General features: G+C 40.1%; 2 protein-coding genes across 5 annotated transcripts; one reads left to right on the top strand and one right to left on the bottom strand.

Moving 5' to 3' along the window:
• Nucleotides 1-5196: 5196 nt before the first annotated feature.
• On the bottom strand, nt 5197-8356 carry rpl15 (ribosomal protein L15). The gene is made up of 3 exons (XM_034601113.1): nt 7296-8356; nt 7067-7203; nt 5197-5552 (listed from the first exon to the last, which is right to left on the bottom strand). Exons 1-3 carry the CDS (start codon nt 7465-7467, stop codon nt 5247-5249), a joined length of 615 nt encoding a protein of 204 aa, XP_034457004.1. The 5' UTR covers nt 7468-8356; the 3' UTR covers nt 5197-5246.
• Nucleotides 8357-9321: 965 nt separating this feature from the next.
• Nucleotides 9322-13990, top strand: nkiras1 (NFKB inhibitor interacting Ras-like 1). 4 transcript variants are annotated; one of them, XM_034601111.1, is made up of 4 exons: nt 9322-9520; nt 9740-9840; nt 10207-10448; nt 11585-13990. In XM_034601111.1, the coding sequence occupies exons 2-4, from the start codon at nt 9747-9749 to the stop codon at nt 11825-11827; spliced, it is 579 nt and encodes a 192-aa protein (XP_034457002.1). In that variant the 5' UTR covers nt 9322-9520; nt 9740-9746; the 3' UTR covers nt 11828-13990. The 4 variants fall into 4 exon arrangements, with proteins under 4 accessions (XP_034457002.1, XP_034457001.1, XP_034457003.1 ...); XM_034601110.1 differs by having other exon boundaries at nt 9357-9520; nt 9651-9840; XM_034601112.1 differs by having other exon boundaries at nt 9357-9658.
• Nucleotides 13991-14043: the final 53 nt, after the last annotated feature.

Genomic DNA, 14043 nt, shown 5'->3' with positions numbered 1-14043 from the left:
TTCATTAATGTTGCATAAGTGAATTTTGCCAACCTCTACACTGTCAAGAACTCCATATCCTTCAACTTAGCTAACTATCTATATGGTAATTTTGGTTATAGTTATTAATTGAATTGTTAATCAGAGTTCCAAATTTGTAGTTAGTACTTTTATGAGACTTAATCAATAAATTGGCTATCTTTTCCCTTCCTTTGAAGGGTGGTGCCCCGAGGTAACTTTAATCAATTAAAGTTATTATTTAATATTAATGATAAAATATTAATATTTAATATTTTATTTTGATAACTACATTTATTGAATGCCGAAAGGCACACCATTTTATGGTATCACGTTTAATGCATTATGGCACAACATAGTCGATCTCTGATATATTTAGATGTTTAAAATCAAAGATAAGGTACACCAAATCGGAACTTGCTCCAGTGGATCTGCCTGATCAGATCAGCTATAGTTCTACAGGGCTTCCTCCAAGTGTAAATGTGTTTTAACTCTGTCCCTAAAAAAGAAAGCACTGCTCCAAGTGATTCTTGAGATGGAAATGGATGTTTAAAATTGAGGAAGATGTTTGATTTAAAGGCACCACATGTACGTTTTCTCTGCCACAGAGTGTAGCCTCTTTCCAGGAGAGAGTGGTGGCGATGGATGTTGACAGAGGGCTTCAGCCAGTTGCATAAAATATTAGATTACGTTCTTTGAAAGGCACTTTGACTATCAGAAAATTACAGGGTTGGCCAACCGGACTGGGACCAACTGGTGAACTTGCCAACTTCGATAGAAGCAGAGACGTGATTGAAGTAGAAGCAAAACAAAACTTAGCATTAGCATTGCTTTCTTGTGCTGGACACAGCTTGGAGATTAAATGAGTTAAGTTAGTTGCTGAACTCACAATGTTTCTTCAGCTGTTTATGGTAACGCTAGCTATGTAGCAATAGCAAAACCCCAAAAGGCCTAATGCCTTTAAAGATAAAGGAACTTGCACTGACTGACAACTGCTAGAAGATTATATTTCTTATTATATGGTCACAGGCAGGCTGGTCGGTTAGTGACGGACAGGAACGTCAGCCGATCACTTAATTCGGTCTGGTTGCCTTTGTTACAACTGAGAGGGCCAAAGACACCAGTTTTTTTTCTTGTTTTCAGATAACTTTATTCATGCTATGAAGAGGATTTCAACAAATAAGATAAAAAGTGTTTCAGAAACAACTTACTACCTTTGAGATATAAAGAGTGGGACAACCAGGAAGTTAGCAGGCAGCTTGCATAATTAAAGTGCCACACTGATCAGGTTTGCTTCGAGAAATGGCAGCATTACTCACTCTGATATACCTCAATGTGAATGGGTTATTTCAACCCCAGGGCAACCTCTCTGAACCCCGCCTGCACCGTAATACAGATAGATTTCTACTTTGTGTCCCTGTAGGTGTGCCTTCAAAAGAATGAAACTTTTGCATCATTGTGAAACAAGTACAATAGTTTTAGATTTTAACAGGTGACTGTTAAAGCTTTTAACCATTAAGAGCAACGGACTGATCTTTAGAGTCCAGACAAAAGTGTGGATAAAATGAACTGGAATGCACTCAGGTAGATTCAGATTAAAACTGTTCATTATTACTAGAAGTTGTGGTAATATGGGATTGGATCTGACCTCTGTTTCAAGAGTACCTGTCAGACCTAATGCAGGGGAAAATGGCTATATCTGTAAAGATAGGGCTGGTAATATTGTGGATTTATCTTAATGTCAGCAAATACCACAGCCAGCAATGAACTGATCCTTTTAACAAGCGTAAGCATTTTACACAGAGAAAAATCTGACAAGTCACAAAAATGTAGAAATGTGACTGGAGGATGTGTTGTGTTACTAGTTTCAGTTTCAGATGCTCAGTGAAACTGTCTTTGACCTGGAATGACCTGTTTGAGTTCAAACTGTACAGTCTGTTAGTTTTTCCAAAGATAATCAAAGAGGTGCAGAGTGAATACCTTTACCTTTCATTATTTTATTATTTATTTTCAAGGTCTCGACCTTACTTTATATATAAAGTGCATTGAGATAAAATATATTATGATTCGGCGCTATACAAATACATTGAACCTTGAAATTGAATTGAAACATTAATGATGTTCTAAAACTCAAATGGCTGAATCACTATCTGATTCAACCTATAGCCAAGTGACCTATAACATCTACCATCCAGTTGCTTCATAAATAAATAATTCAATTGGGACAAAAACCCATGGAGTCTCTGGGAGGAATACTGAGTCTGTAGATCATATATTATTATTTCCTCACCTTTTGTTTTCATACTGGCTTTGATGTTAATATATACTGCCTATACCCTCAAAATGTGATGTCTTTTAAAGCTGGAGTACTTATAAAGTAAATGGATACGATTTTGGGGTAAAGGTTTTATTCATATTAGTAAATAAAAGTCAGAAATCAGATTGATAGAATGAACTCAAAATCTCTTCAATGTATAAAGGACAGAAATGTCCCTGAAACTTCTTCAATGGTTGGAGTTATTTATGCTGTTTGAACAGGAATTTGACTTTTCTTTGTCTAAAATGTTTCTAGTCAAACATCTGAACCAATGAGCCCTCAGAACAGGGCACAGTCAGGCCTTTACCATAATGCCCTGTGGTCTTGCATTTGGCATAGAGAAGGTATTTCAGAGAACATGGTCCCTAAGAACATTCAGGTTTCACTTCATGATCATTACGTGCAACACAAAGTGTGGTTAAGTGTGTGTGGAGGGCTGGTTGTGAGGATGATGCATCCGGTTCTGATTATGTGAGCAGTTGACAATTCACCTCTTCCACCATAGCCAGCTTCATAATACAATAATTATACAGTTTCTTTCCCGGACTGTGGCTCACAGGGAATAACAAGTTGTTCCATAATCAAAAGGCAAGACCCTGGCAAGGGGTTGAATCACAAATTACCTCAGATACCATGTGAACTTATGAGAGATGAAGAATCACAATATGAATAGTGGATGTGACCTGTAGTGATCAGTCATTATGACTAGATTATTGCTCTGTAAATGCAAATAATTAATTTACTATTTAATGTCTCACCTTGGACAAACTGTGAAATAATGAATTAAGCATCTCGTCAGTCTGCTTCATGTCTTTCTCTTTTGCCTTCCTTGTCTCTTTACCTACTGGTGCACATAAACATGTCTCTATATGTCACAGTAAAAAGTGTAAGTAGACGGGCATGTTACTTTGTGACGCAGATGCTTTATGCAAAACAAAATGTGTGTCAGGACCTTGAGGAGTTTTCTGTGACACCATGGCAACAGACTTTGGTCTTTGTAACTTAGAAGAACTTTTACATTTACAAAAAGATATGACACAATAAGTATGACACTTTAGTATAAGAATCAGTCGTGTGTGTTTGTGTAGTGTTTCCAAGTGAATATATCAATAGAGAAAACAAAGACTCTTGACTGGAAACAGTCATAATATCGACGTTGCCTCTCCACAGAATCCTAAATCCTGCTGTCCTCATGTAACCTGTTCTATAGAGCACACAGAAGGCCACCTTGATTCTGAATGAAGTGCTCTGCTGTCATTATAATTAAGATAAGTCGCTACAGTGTGATTGAGTCGATGGAGGTTGAAGAGAAAGGTCTCGGTGCCGTGCATGCGTTGATGCTATCATACATCACGTTGTCCCAGACTGCCCTTGTAACACCCTAAGAAATGAGTGGAGGTTTAGAAGTAGGTGAGTAGTTCCAAAGTACAAAGGGACCCAGATTGGGTTTCTTTAAGCGGCAGGGGAATGAGCCAGTGGACGAGCAACCGGTGAAAGTAAACAGGGTCTTTGGTGCCAAATCCCCTTGACGATGATTTCATATAAACATGAGGATTTCATGTGAGGCATATCACAAATTACATATCACCATAATTTTAAATAGAAATAACTCAGTGAGACAGGTCACAGACAGCAGGGTAGATTGGCCTGGTTTAGATTTTTTTTCATTTAAATTTGTGACAGTAGATCTAAGTATTGAGTCTTGGACAGTCTCCAATTGCACTGTATGTAAACCTAAAATGTCTTCGAAATGTTCAGAGTTAGTGTGTAGTGTACAGAGGGGGGGTGCTACTAAATCCCTTGTAATTCAATATTACATTATATAGTATTTTTATTACAAGCCTGTATTAGGTTATTCATCACACTAGTGAATTCTACTGTCATCTTGGACATTGTACCCTGTGCAGTTCTTGAAACTGGAAACCTGAGTTTCAAGTGCCTGTTTGCAGATGTCTGAATTTCCACCTCGCCCAGATGATAGGTGACCACAAAACACCTTCTAGACCCGACTTAAGAGGTTTTCTGTGTTTATAGTCATGTGCAAACCACTTTAGGCTCTGTAGCGGTCTAGATTCTTATCCATCAAATTCACAAGTTGTCTCTTATGGCTTAACAAGGTGCAACATCCTTTGTCCTTGGCCCTCGACAAGTGAGAAAAAAACAACCAAAGAAAACCTCACTAAAAGAGGCAACATTGTATAAAGTCACTGTGATCACATGGAGAAACAATAAATGTATTAGATTTTAAGTTATATGAAGCTGAGCTTTAACTTAATTTGAATTAAAATGACACCAGCTTGATCAATACTGAAAGAACTGTGTGATGTAATAGTTTCTCAACTTTGAAAAGAGCTTTATGCTGATTGAGTTTCAATCTTTTGAAATTTGTTTTTTTTGGTTCAAATTGAAGGATATTTTAAGGATATTTGAAGGATATGACTACACTGTTGCAAGTGTTTTGAGAAAATATTTCTCACCCATTTAACTTGTCATCAGAAGTCATATTATGGTTAAACTTTGGCAAATTTATGTGCAACTTGTAATGTAACCCTCCACTGGACTTCCACATCCATGGTTCCACTCGAATTGACCCGGGTGTTGCTCAACTAGTAACGGATTAGGTCTACATGCTGGTATATTTTAAGGTTGACCTGCTACCACAGATGCAGCAGCAGGACAGTGTGGAGTCAGGGAGGGTAAAGGAGCAGCCTGTACCAGTCCACACAGTCCTGGTGGGACTGTTATCAACCAAAAGTAGGCATGTGGAGTTTTGGCCTTACACCACCCAGCAGTGCATAACCCACACCGAGGTTATAAAAGAATAATTCACACAGACCCCCCAAAAACAGGTTCTTTAAAAAACATCTGAATGAAACAGACAGGACTGTCACCATAAAAAGGATGTTTATTTCTTTAAATGTACAGACGTGCTTTAACGATAACGATGCAGCTGCAGGGTGTTGCGCCTCTTCCAGGCTGCGCGGCGGGAGCCTCCGATGGTCAGGTGGAACTTGTGGCCCTTGCCCAGGCCGCGACTCTTCTTTCCTGCAGATGTCAGGCCACGCATCTCTCTGTGCTTGTGCACAGCCTTTGTGATCCATTGGGTGTCTGGGTTACGTCTGATGGCCTTGTGGAAGGTGTCGATCAGAATCACCTCAAAGAACTTGTAGGTGGAGTCCTCGCCCACCCAGTAGGAGTTAAGCACTCGCAGGCCTCCGCAGTGACGGCCAGCACGCTCCTAGGAAATTTAAATATAGAGAGGTAAATTTAATGAATGATTTTCTGGTTAAATCAATGTTAAAATCCACCCTGTGCAATATGAAAATAAACTCAAAGATACTATGACACTGTTAAAGCTGCAATTGCTACTTTGGCGACTCCAAGTGGATGCATGAAATTTGATCTTCATCTAGAAATCCTACAAAACAGTAACACCAGTTAACTGCTGCTCCATGATCTATATTACATAAATACATCTATAAATGTCCAACATCCTTCAGAGTGAGCACCTGTGATCTTGGTCAGAAATCTTCCAGTCCACCTCAAATTTCAATCAAAGCCTCTAAATCAGACATTTGAGCTAATATGAGCAGAACTTTTCCTAAACATGAACTAAGCCATCATTGCATTTAGAAATGTGTATTCACTTTATGATGTTCAACACAAGTTTTGTCTGATTAGGGTATTACGGTATCAGAAGAGCCAGTGTACAACATCAAATGCTGTTAAAGATTTGTCTTACGGTGTTCACAATAGATGGAGATGACATGTCGTGACTCATCTGTGCTAACAGGCCAATTACCCACTTGAGGACTATGAACCATCTTTAAATACTAACTACTGTGCTGCAATTACACATCCCTCATTTTCCTTTGTGGCCTGTGCAATAAGATGGGAGACAATCCAAGAGGTCCACTGCAGCCACATGTATCCCACCACCCTAATACATTCTAGGTCAGAAATGTCAAAGATTTAGTTCACCAATTATAGCTCTCATTAACTTATTGCAGAAGGTATTCTGCTCTGTAGCAGGAAACAGTTTGAACAGTATCAAGGGTTGATGTCCAGTCAGTGAGCCAGCTTGTACAAAACCATTCCTCAGAAATAGTACAACGAAATGTAATGCAGCCATTACCATTTAGATTCATCTGTGTTGGAAAGCCACATATCCACTTGGAGCCAGCTGTATCTGACAATCTGACATTTATTCATCTTAAGTCCAACACTTTGATAATTCGCAGAGTCCAAGATGGCGTCTTCATCTCTTATCTGACCAACAATCCAAACATTATCTTCAGAGTCCAATTTATTATCGGTTAACTGAGTGACAATTTGTTGCAGTTCATCAAGTCACCAACTCTGTTTTGGTGTCAACGTCCCCTTAATAAAATCAAACCAGAAAGGATCTTTAGAAATTCAAACCGGTGTACTGCATGTAATGCCACAGTATGTGCTACTACATACAAATAACAACCACGGGATATACGACTCTTCAGCCAATGTGTCATGCAGGTGACCCAACAGGAGCATGACTTGGTGCACAGAAGGTCTGATGAAAATCCACTAGGCTCTTGGACAGCTTCTAGAACCTTTCAACATCTTTTTAAATGTTAAACTGTCAAACTATTTGAAGCTGATGCCTGAATTACCATTTGCCATCACAACAGCTTAACACATAGAAACTGCATCACACAAACACAGCTCATTTCTCCTGGACTTAAAGCATCTGTGTAATGAGTGACTTGAACGCACCTCAGCGGTGGACTGCAAACTGCGGGCAAACTTGATCTGGTTGACACCATGGTGCACTGGCTTGCCATAGGTGGCACCCTTGGGCACGGGGCGTTTGCGTCCTCCACGGCGCACGCGGATACGGTAGATTACGTAGCCTGTTTGAATGAAACATAAAACATGATCAGTGGACCTGGAGAAGATAAAAGGGATCTCACACTTGGGCTCTAGGTCTGGGCTCGGTACTCACCCTGCTTGGCCTTGTAACCCAGTCTACGGGCCTTGTCAGGTCTGGTGGGTCTGGGCGCACGATGGAGGTTGGACAGCTGGCGGTACTGCCAGCAGCGGACGCGGAGGAGGAAACGCATCACATCGGACTGCTTCTTGCGCCATAGCTCCTGCATATACCTATATGCTCCCATGTTGACTTATCTGGAAGAGAAAACAATAGGATCATGATGACAAGATGACAGCTGTGTGACGTCTGATAACAGGATGCCATCAAGAAACTCCCTGTCCGAGACATGAGGCCAGCCTGTAGAGTTTAAGATGTAATAAAGCTGAGCACACTGCACTAGGCAACATTTACAGATGTATATTGTGATGAGTTGCAGTCATGGGCAATCTGACGTCTCAATACAAAACAAGGTCTAAATGAGTGAATCTGTTAGAAGATCCACATCAACTTGAACTCTGATCATAGAGACGCATGGTTCCGGAACCACTGGGACTGAGTACATGTGCACGAGTGGAGCCACTACGATTTACTGATGAGGCGACCACATGCACGATTTACTTAGTGACCTCTACACGGACATAATACGCAAAGCATGTGAAGCCAGGAGTCTAACACACAAGAGTACCGCGGAAAGTACAACAGCCCATGTGTACTGAGGAGCCGAGGGGCTAGATAGCAAGCATGCTAACGTTAGCCCCGCACTCAATACTTCACAGTAATGGTAATACAAACACCTCACAATTAACGAAACTACACAAAACAGTATCAAAATGAGTACAACGCTAAAACCGTTAAAGTTTTACAGTAACATCAAGTCATCAGAGCAGCGACACATTAGCTTCCTACAGCGACGAGCGGCGTCAATGGCTCCCGGGTGGACAGAAGCTCCGCGCCGTTCAAAATGAGCCGAATCTGTGTTTTTAATCACATTAGTCTAAAAATGATCAGGTCGTGTGGAAGCTTAGTGTGTCGATGACCAATGTCCGGATTCTAACAGACCGATGAGGAATTACAAAGAAGATTATTGTGGATTTCATTCGGTGCAAAAGTGCAAAAATACTCGCTTACATGATGGCGTACAAGCCGGAAAGAGAGAGCGCACTTACCCAGCATGCCTTATGAAAACCACGGTGACGCACTTCCTGTGTTCTGCTCGTGGGAAATGTAGTGTTTGGTTCTATTAGTTGAGATAACGACAAGTTATATTGCAGTTTTTTTATAAACATGTATTTAAGGTAAGAAGGATATTGATATTGAAGACTTTCTTTTTTATATGAAAAATAAAACGAAAGGGGAGCCATACATAAAACAGTTAAAAAAGCAGTCCTCACACTGACTGAAAATATCAAATCAGTAAAACAGCAGCAACTTGTAAAGCTTTAAACATTTTCTTTAAAGTATTTATGTTTGTCAAATGATAACCCTGTGTATTTGTACTCTTGTCCTCCTGAAAATAGATAGATTTTACTGTAATTTTTATTTACCTAATGTGTTGTTTTTTATTGTATATGTATTGCCCATATTTTTCCATTATGTATCTTATTTCAGGAGTTACAATTTCATCTTTAATTTAAAATGTAGTATTAGTGTTGGATTAGTATAATTTGTGTTGATACCAAGTAATTCTTTAATCAATGCATACAAAATGTTTTCCCCTGAACTTTCAACATTACCTTCGTCTTGCATAAATACACTATCTTTCAAATTTCAATACATTTTCAATCAATGAATAATTACAGGCAAACAAATCTCAAAAGTAGAAGTGATGTTAAATAACTCCACAGTTGTAACTGCACAAATGTTCACGTGTATTAATTGTGTAGTTGTTCACCTGTTTACATTGTAATATCCTGTTCCACTGTTGTTTTATGGAGTTAAAAAAAACACACAATTCACAAATACAGTTTCACAAAATCAGCAAAGACAGTAACATGAACACAGTGAATATAACGCACATGCTTAATGATGTGTCACAACCGTTCAGAAGTATTCATTTATTACACGATGTAGTTTATTATGCAGCAGGGGAATATGGGAATTGCTTAAAAATCGTTGTCCGTGAACGCATCATTAGCCAGTACGCATGCGCAGTGTCAGGATAATAAGAGCTAGCAGGGCAGAATGGACGTGACGCTCCAAACCTGATAAACACATGTTATCGTCCTGATCCAAGTAAGACACTTCACCCGGATGTGCAGTGACTGACACGGAGGGATTTCACAGCTGGACTCGAACTGGTGTGTTCACGCGACGCGGAATGACGTGCTACGGCTAACATGCTAGCTAGCCAGGCTAAACAGGCTAAACAACACAGTGCTGTCACTGCCAAAGCTAAAGGCTACAATCCGAGTTGTTGTTGTTTTCTAGAAGCCCGTGTCAGTGTTAACGTTGCACATGTCTAACACGTGTCACAGCGGGGTGTAAACAGCGAGACGCGGTGTGTTCATGCATTACAGGCTCGACATGGGAAAAGGCTGTAAAGTGGTGGTGTGTGGCCAGGCAGCAGTTGGGAAAACTGCCATTTTGGAGCAGTTGCTATACGGAAATCACTCTGTAGGTAAGAGACGCAGCTGGGATGACTGGAGACAACAGTTCAGTGACATCGGATCCTGTGATTTCAATTCAGTTTTAATTTGAATTAATTAAATCAAATTGATCTGGTTCAGAATGAGACTCGCCATTGATCGGGACATTCAACACCTTGGTTAACTGTGCAAGCATATTTCAGAATATAACTGATGTTCCCTTCAGTCTGATATTAATGAAATGAGTTATTCACTTCTCATAATGCTGTTCAGGGCTTCCATGATCATGTTGCTACCGTTGGAGGTAATATATCAGTTGAGATACTGTTGTTTTGTTGTGTGTATGTGGGGCTGAACGTCTGGTTTCTGATTTATCTTGTCTTCTCTGTGTCTTCCAGGCTCTGAGTCCAGTGAGACGCAGGAGGACGTGTACGTGGCCTCAGTGGAAACTGACCGCGGTGTGAAGGAGCAGCTGAGGCTCTACGATACTAAGGGTCTCCACGATGGACAAGACCTCCCCAAGCACTACTACTCCGTGGCAGACGGCTTCGTACTTGTCTACAGCGTCGACAGCTTGGAGTCTTTCAAGAAGGTGGATTTTCTGAAGAAGGAAATCGACAAATCCAGAGATAAAAAAGAGGTGCAGCTGCTTCAACGTATTCTTTAGTAACCTCCCTAATATGTGCTGTTTCTTGTTGTCTGTCTAACTCAGCTTTGTCCTGAAATGTGCCGCTGCATATCACAAGACTGGAAGTGTTTGGACAGCTACAGATTTCTCTGTTTTCAGGCTCAGAGTGTATGCAACTTGGCACTTCCTTGTAGTAGCCATTATTGCATTTTAATTTTAGTGAGCTGAAGCTCGGAGCTTGGAAAAAACCAACACCTGAAAGTGTCTTTTTACACAAGACTGTTATGAGTAACAAACCCCAGGAGATCAGCAGCCACATGTGACCATAAAAAAAAAGTTATGTATAACCATCAATAGCAATCAGTCGGTTGCCAATTCAAAGAACTGATTTATAGATCAGCTTTTACTTTTGTTGTTTTACCTTTAAAATGGGTGTTTTTTCCTATAGGGAGGAGTAATTAAACAATATCAACAATTATTGCAATGTAACAAAAGTCCAATATATCTTGCTCATACATTGTCCACAGTGAGAAGGTATAACACATAATTGATCTATGTCAGATTTGTAAAATGTTCATATTGAGTTATTTCACTCTGCTCATAAAGAATTTAAAACCACAACCTTCCCTCTCGAGTAAAAATCAGTTTTAAAACTGAAAAGAAATAATAATGTGACATTTATTGTGATAATTATATATCCACTATATTTTTATCTCAATATATTTTTTGACCATATTACCCAGCCCTAGTTTTTCTCCACCTTATTCCAAACCAGGGCTCTGGCCAAGTAACGAGATGCCATGTTCATCTCCCCATAAGCTCTGTCATTCTGGTTGGTTTTCTCTCCTCAGTGTGGATATTTGTTACAATAATGCCCCTTAAATGTCCTTAGTATTTATACGTCAGTATAATAATTATATGGTCATTTAATACTGAAAATGTAAGATGTTTTTACATTTTTTCAGTTTGACTGGTGAGAAATACCTCAATATTTTAATATCTTACTGTCCAGTACTAGGTAAAGAGCCCAAAGCTTAATAAGAAAGTCTAATATTAATATTTAATATTATCTAATGGTTTTTAAACTGTCGGCTGATGTACCATGAACTTAACTGAATTTGCTTGCGGTGTTTCTGCCGTGTCCTCAGGTGACAGTTGTAGTGCTGGGGAACAAGACGGACCTGCGGGAGCGTCGGCAGGTGGACCAGGAGGTGGCGCAGCAGTGGGCGAGAGGTGAGAAGGTGAAGCTGTGGGAGGTGAGCGTCACCGAACGCAACTCGCTCATCGAGCCCTTCACCCAGCTGACCAGCCGCCTCACCCAGCCTCAGAGCAAATCTTCCTTCCCTCTTCCAGGGCGCAAAAGCAAAGGCACTCCGTCCAACGACATGTGAAACTCTGAAGACCCCCCCCCCCCCCTACACGCACTCCTCTCTGCTCCTGCTATGGACAGGCTGCATTCACCTCACATGGGAACAACTAGCAGGACAACAGGGATTGCCTTTAGCTTAGCAACATGACTTTAACTGCTTCTGTGTACATTTGATCATTTCCACACATTCATTCACGTATATGCAATATTCGTATCATGAAGGAACAGCTCAGCATTGTGGGAAGTTCCCTGATCGACTTGCTTTTTGAAAGTGAGAGGAAAAGATCAATATAATGGATGTGTGTTAAGGGACATGCCTCTAAAGATCTCTATTTAATATATCATCTAATTTTCTTTGTTCACAAATAAATGTAAAACAGAAAGGTCAAGTCATTGAGCTCAAGCTCTCTGCTTAAGATCGATGGTACCAAATCAGGCAAAGTCACTGTGATGACAACACTTTAGGGGAAATTGTGATTTGAAAAATAATTTCTTTGTAACTCCTTCTCAACAAAGAGCAAATATCTGCTGCTTCTAGAATCTTGTCATCACAGTAATGTTGCCAAGTCTGGCCACTGTGCCTGGACGATAGTAAAACCTATGCTCATCAACCATATCTGGCAGCCAAGGCTGTAGCTGGTGACAAGTTAACTGTTGATTGGCTAGAAACGGCTCCAGCTTACACTCATTGGCCACTTCATTCAGTGCAACGTAAACATTTAACAGTTTTTACAGACGGTTCTTACTGACACTGTCAGAAATGTGTTAACATCATCACTAAAATATATAACTGAGTTTACACCTCTACCATAAAGGCATGATAAAAGTAGAGTTTATGGCTGAGCAGCTGTAACTAACAGTGAATACCGAGATCAACTTGTTCTGTCCCTTCAATGCAAGGCAGTCACTGGAAATAGAATACAAATGAAAAGCAGGCTAGCAGCTTCCCTGCACTCTATGCTAAGCTAAGGCTAAACGAGTCGAGTAGCTAGCTCCACACTTAACGCACAGACATTGTTACTGACCGTCTCCACTTACCCTGGGAAAAAAGTTAGATAAGTGAGTTTTCTGAAATGCTGAACCTCTTAATATGAGGGCTCATGTTGTAGTTCACCTTCTTTAAAATCACTAACCCTTGAAAGAAAGCTTTTCCATACAGTGCTCAACACTAACAGGAAGGTGATCTGGTTTTCATGGGAAAAACATCACTTAAAAAAGAAAGCACTTTAGTACCAAAGATTCCAGACGACTCGAAAACAGATTGATTGGTTTGGCATTTGAGTTGTGGTCGTGAAATAATGTGCGACCTCCACTGTTCTTTTCATTTGAAATGTGTGTATCCTCCCAAGTTGAAGGACAAGTTCATAAGTCATGTTATTACAAAGAGTTCTATCATCTCGGTCATGGCAGCGAGGAGAATCCAATCAAAGGCCAATCTGCAAACAGACTCACAATCCACTCCCAACATATTTATGCACTGAACAAATGGAGATTGGATTGAATCTCATTACGACCAGTACAGGGTAAATGACTACAGCCACCTTTAAATCTATAGACATGCAGCTGAACATGTGCTTGACTTGAGAAATCTGAAACTCTCTTCAAAACTCGGGCATCGAACACCTCAAGTGGTTCATAAACAGAGTTTACAGAGTTAAAGGACCTGAAACGCTATTTCCCATCTGATGTGAACGCAGCACCAGTCCTTTGTCCGGTTAGTATCAAATAGTAAATATGGCTCGGCAGCAATAACGTTCATGGTACTACCTTAACTTGTGGTGTTTGATTTCATAATGTCTGACCTTAGCTGCACTCCTGTGTGTCGTCCAGCCTCTATAATCCAATAGGGCTCCTGGTTAAAGCTGTGTGAGAGTGTGTGTGTGTTTGTGTAAAAGCCTTTTTAACAGTAAAAATCTGTGTTAAGAGGAAATATTTATTTTTTAACTAATTTATATTTGTCACTTTAATGAGCAACATTCCCTGACTGAAAAAAAACAAACATGGAGAGACTGTGATGGATGACCTGCGCTGTTTTCTGTGTCCTCAGTGTTTCTGAGTATAAACATTTCATGTGCTGCTAGTAGAACAGAGGTAGTGACATCAAGACTTCAGTCAAACTAACCCTAAACTGTTCTAATCGGTCTTAAAATGTGCTGCATAAAAATAAAAACCTCTTCATAACAAATCCTCTCAGAGCTTTATTCTGGTGGTGAAGGGAACATGTTTGAAAGGATTAAA

Source organism: Hippoglossus hippoglossus, chromosome 11 (assembly GCF_009819705.1).
Source record: "Hippoglossus hippoglossus isolate fHipHip1 chromosome 11, fHipHip1.pri, whole genome shotgun sequence".
NCBI classification, from domain to species: Eukaryota; Metazoa; Chordata; class Actinopteri; order Pleuronectiformes; family Pleuronectidae; genus Hippoglossus; species Hippoglossus hippoglossus.
This window is presented reverse-complemented; position numbering and strand designations above follow the sequence as displayed.

What these genes read in the sequence shown, in the direction of transcription:
- rpl15 (XM_034601113.1), bottom strand. Translation starts at nt 7,467, where the DNA reads ATGGGAGCATATAGGTATATGCAGGAGCTATGGCGCAAGAAGCAGTCC. An exon ending in GGGTTACAAGGCCAAGCAGG is followed by an intron (nt 7,204 to 7,295) that starts GTGAGTACCGAG and finishes TCATTCAAACAG; the next exon opens with GCTACGTAATCTACCGTATC. An exon ending in GTTTGCAGTCCACCGCTGAG is followed by an intron (nt 5,553 to 7,066) that starts GTGCGTTCAAGT and finishes TAAATTTCCTAG; the next exon opens with GAGCGTGCTGGCCGTCACTG.
- nkiras1 (XM_034601110.1), top strand. Translation starts at nt 9,729, where the DNA reads ATGCATTACAGGCTCGACATGGGAAAAGGCTGTAAAGTGGTGGTGTGT. An exon ending in ATACGGAAATCACTCTGTAG is followed by an intron (nt 9,841 to 10,206) that starts GTAAGAGACGCA and finishes TGTGTCTTCCAG; the next exon opens with GCTCTGAGTCCAGTGAGACG. An exon ending in AATCCAGAGATAAAAAAGAG is followed by an intron (nt 10,449 to 11,584) that starts GTGCAGCTGCTT and finishes CCGTGTCCTCAG; the next exon opens with GTGACAGTTGTAGTGCTGGG.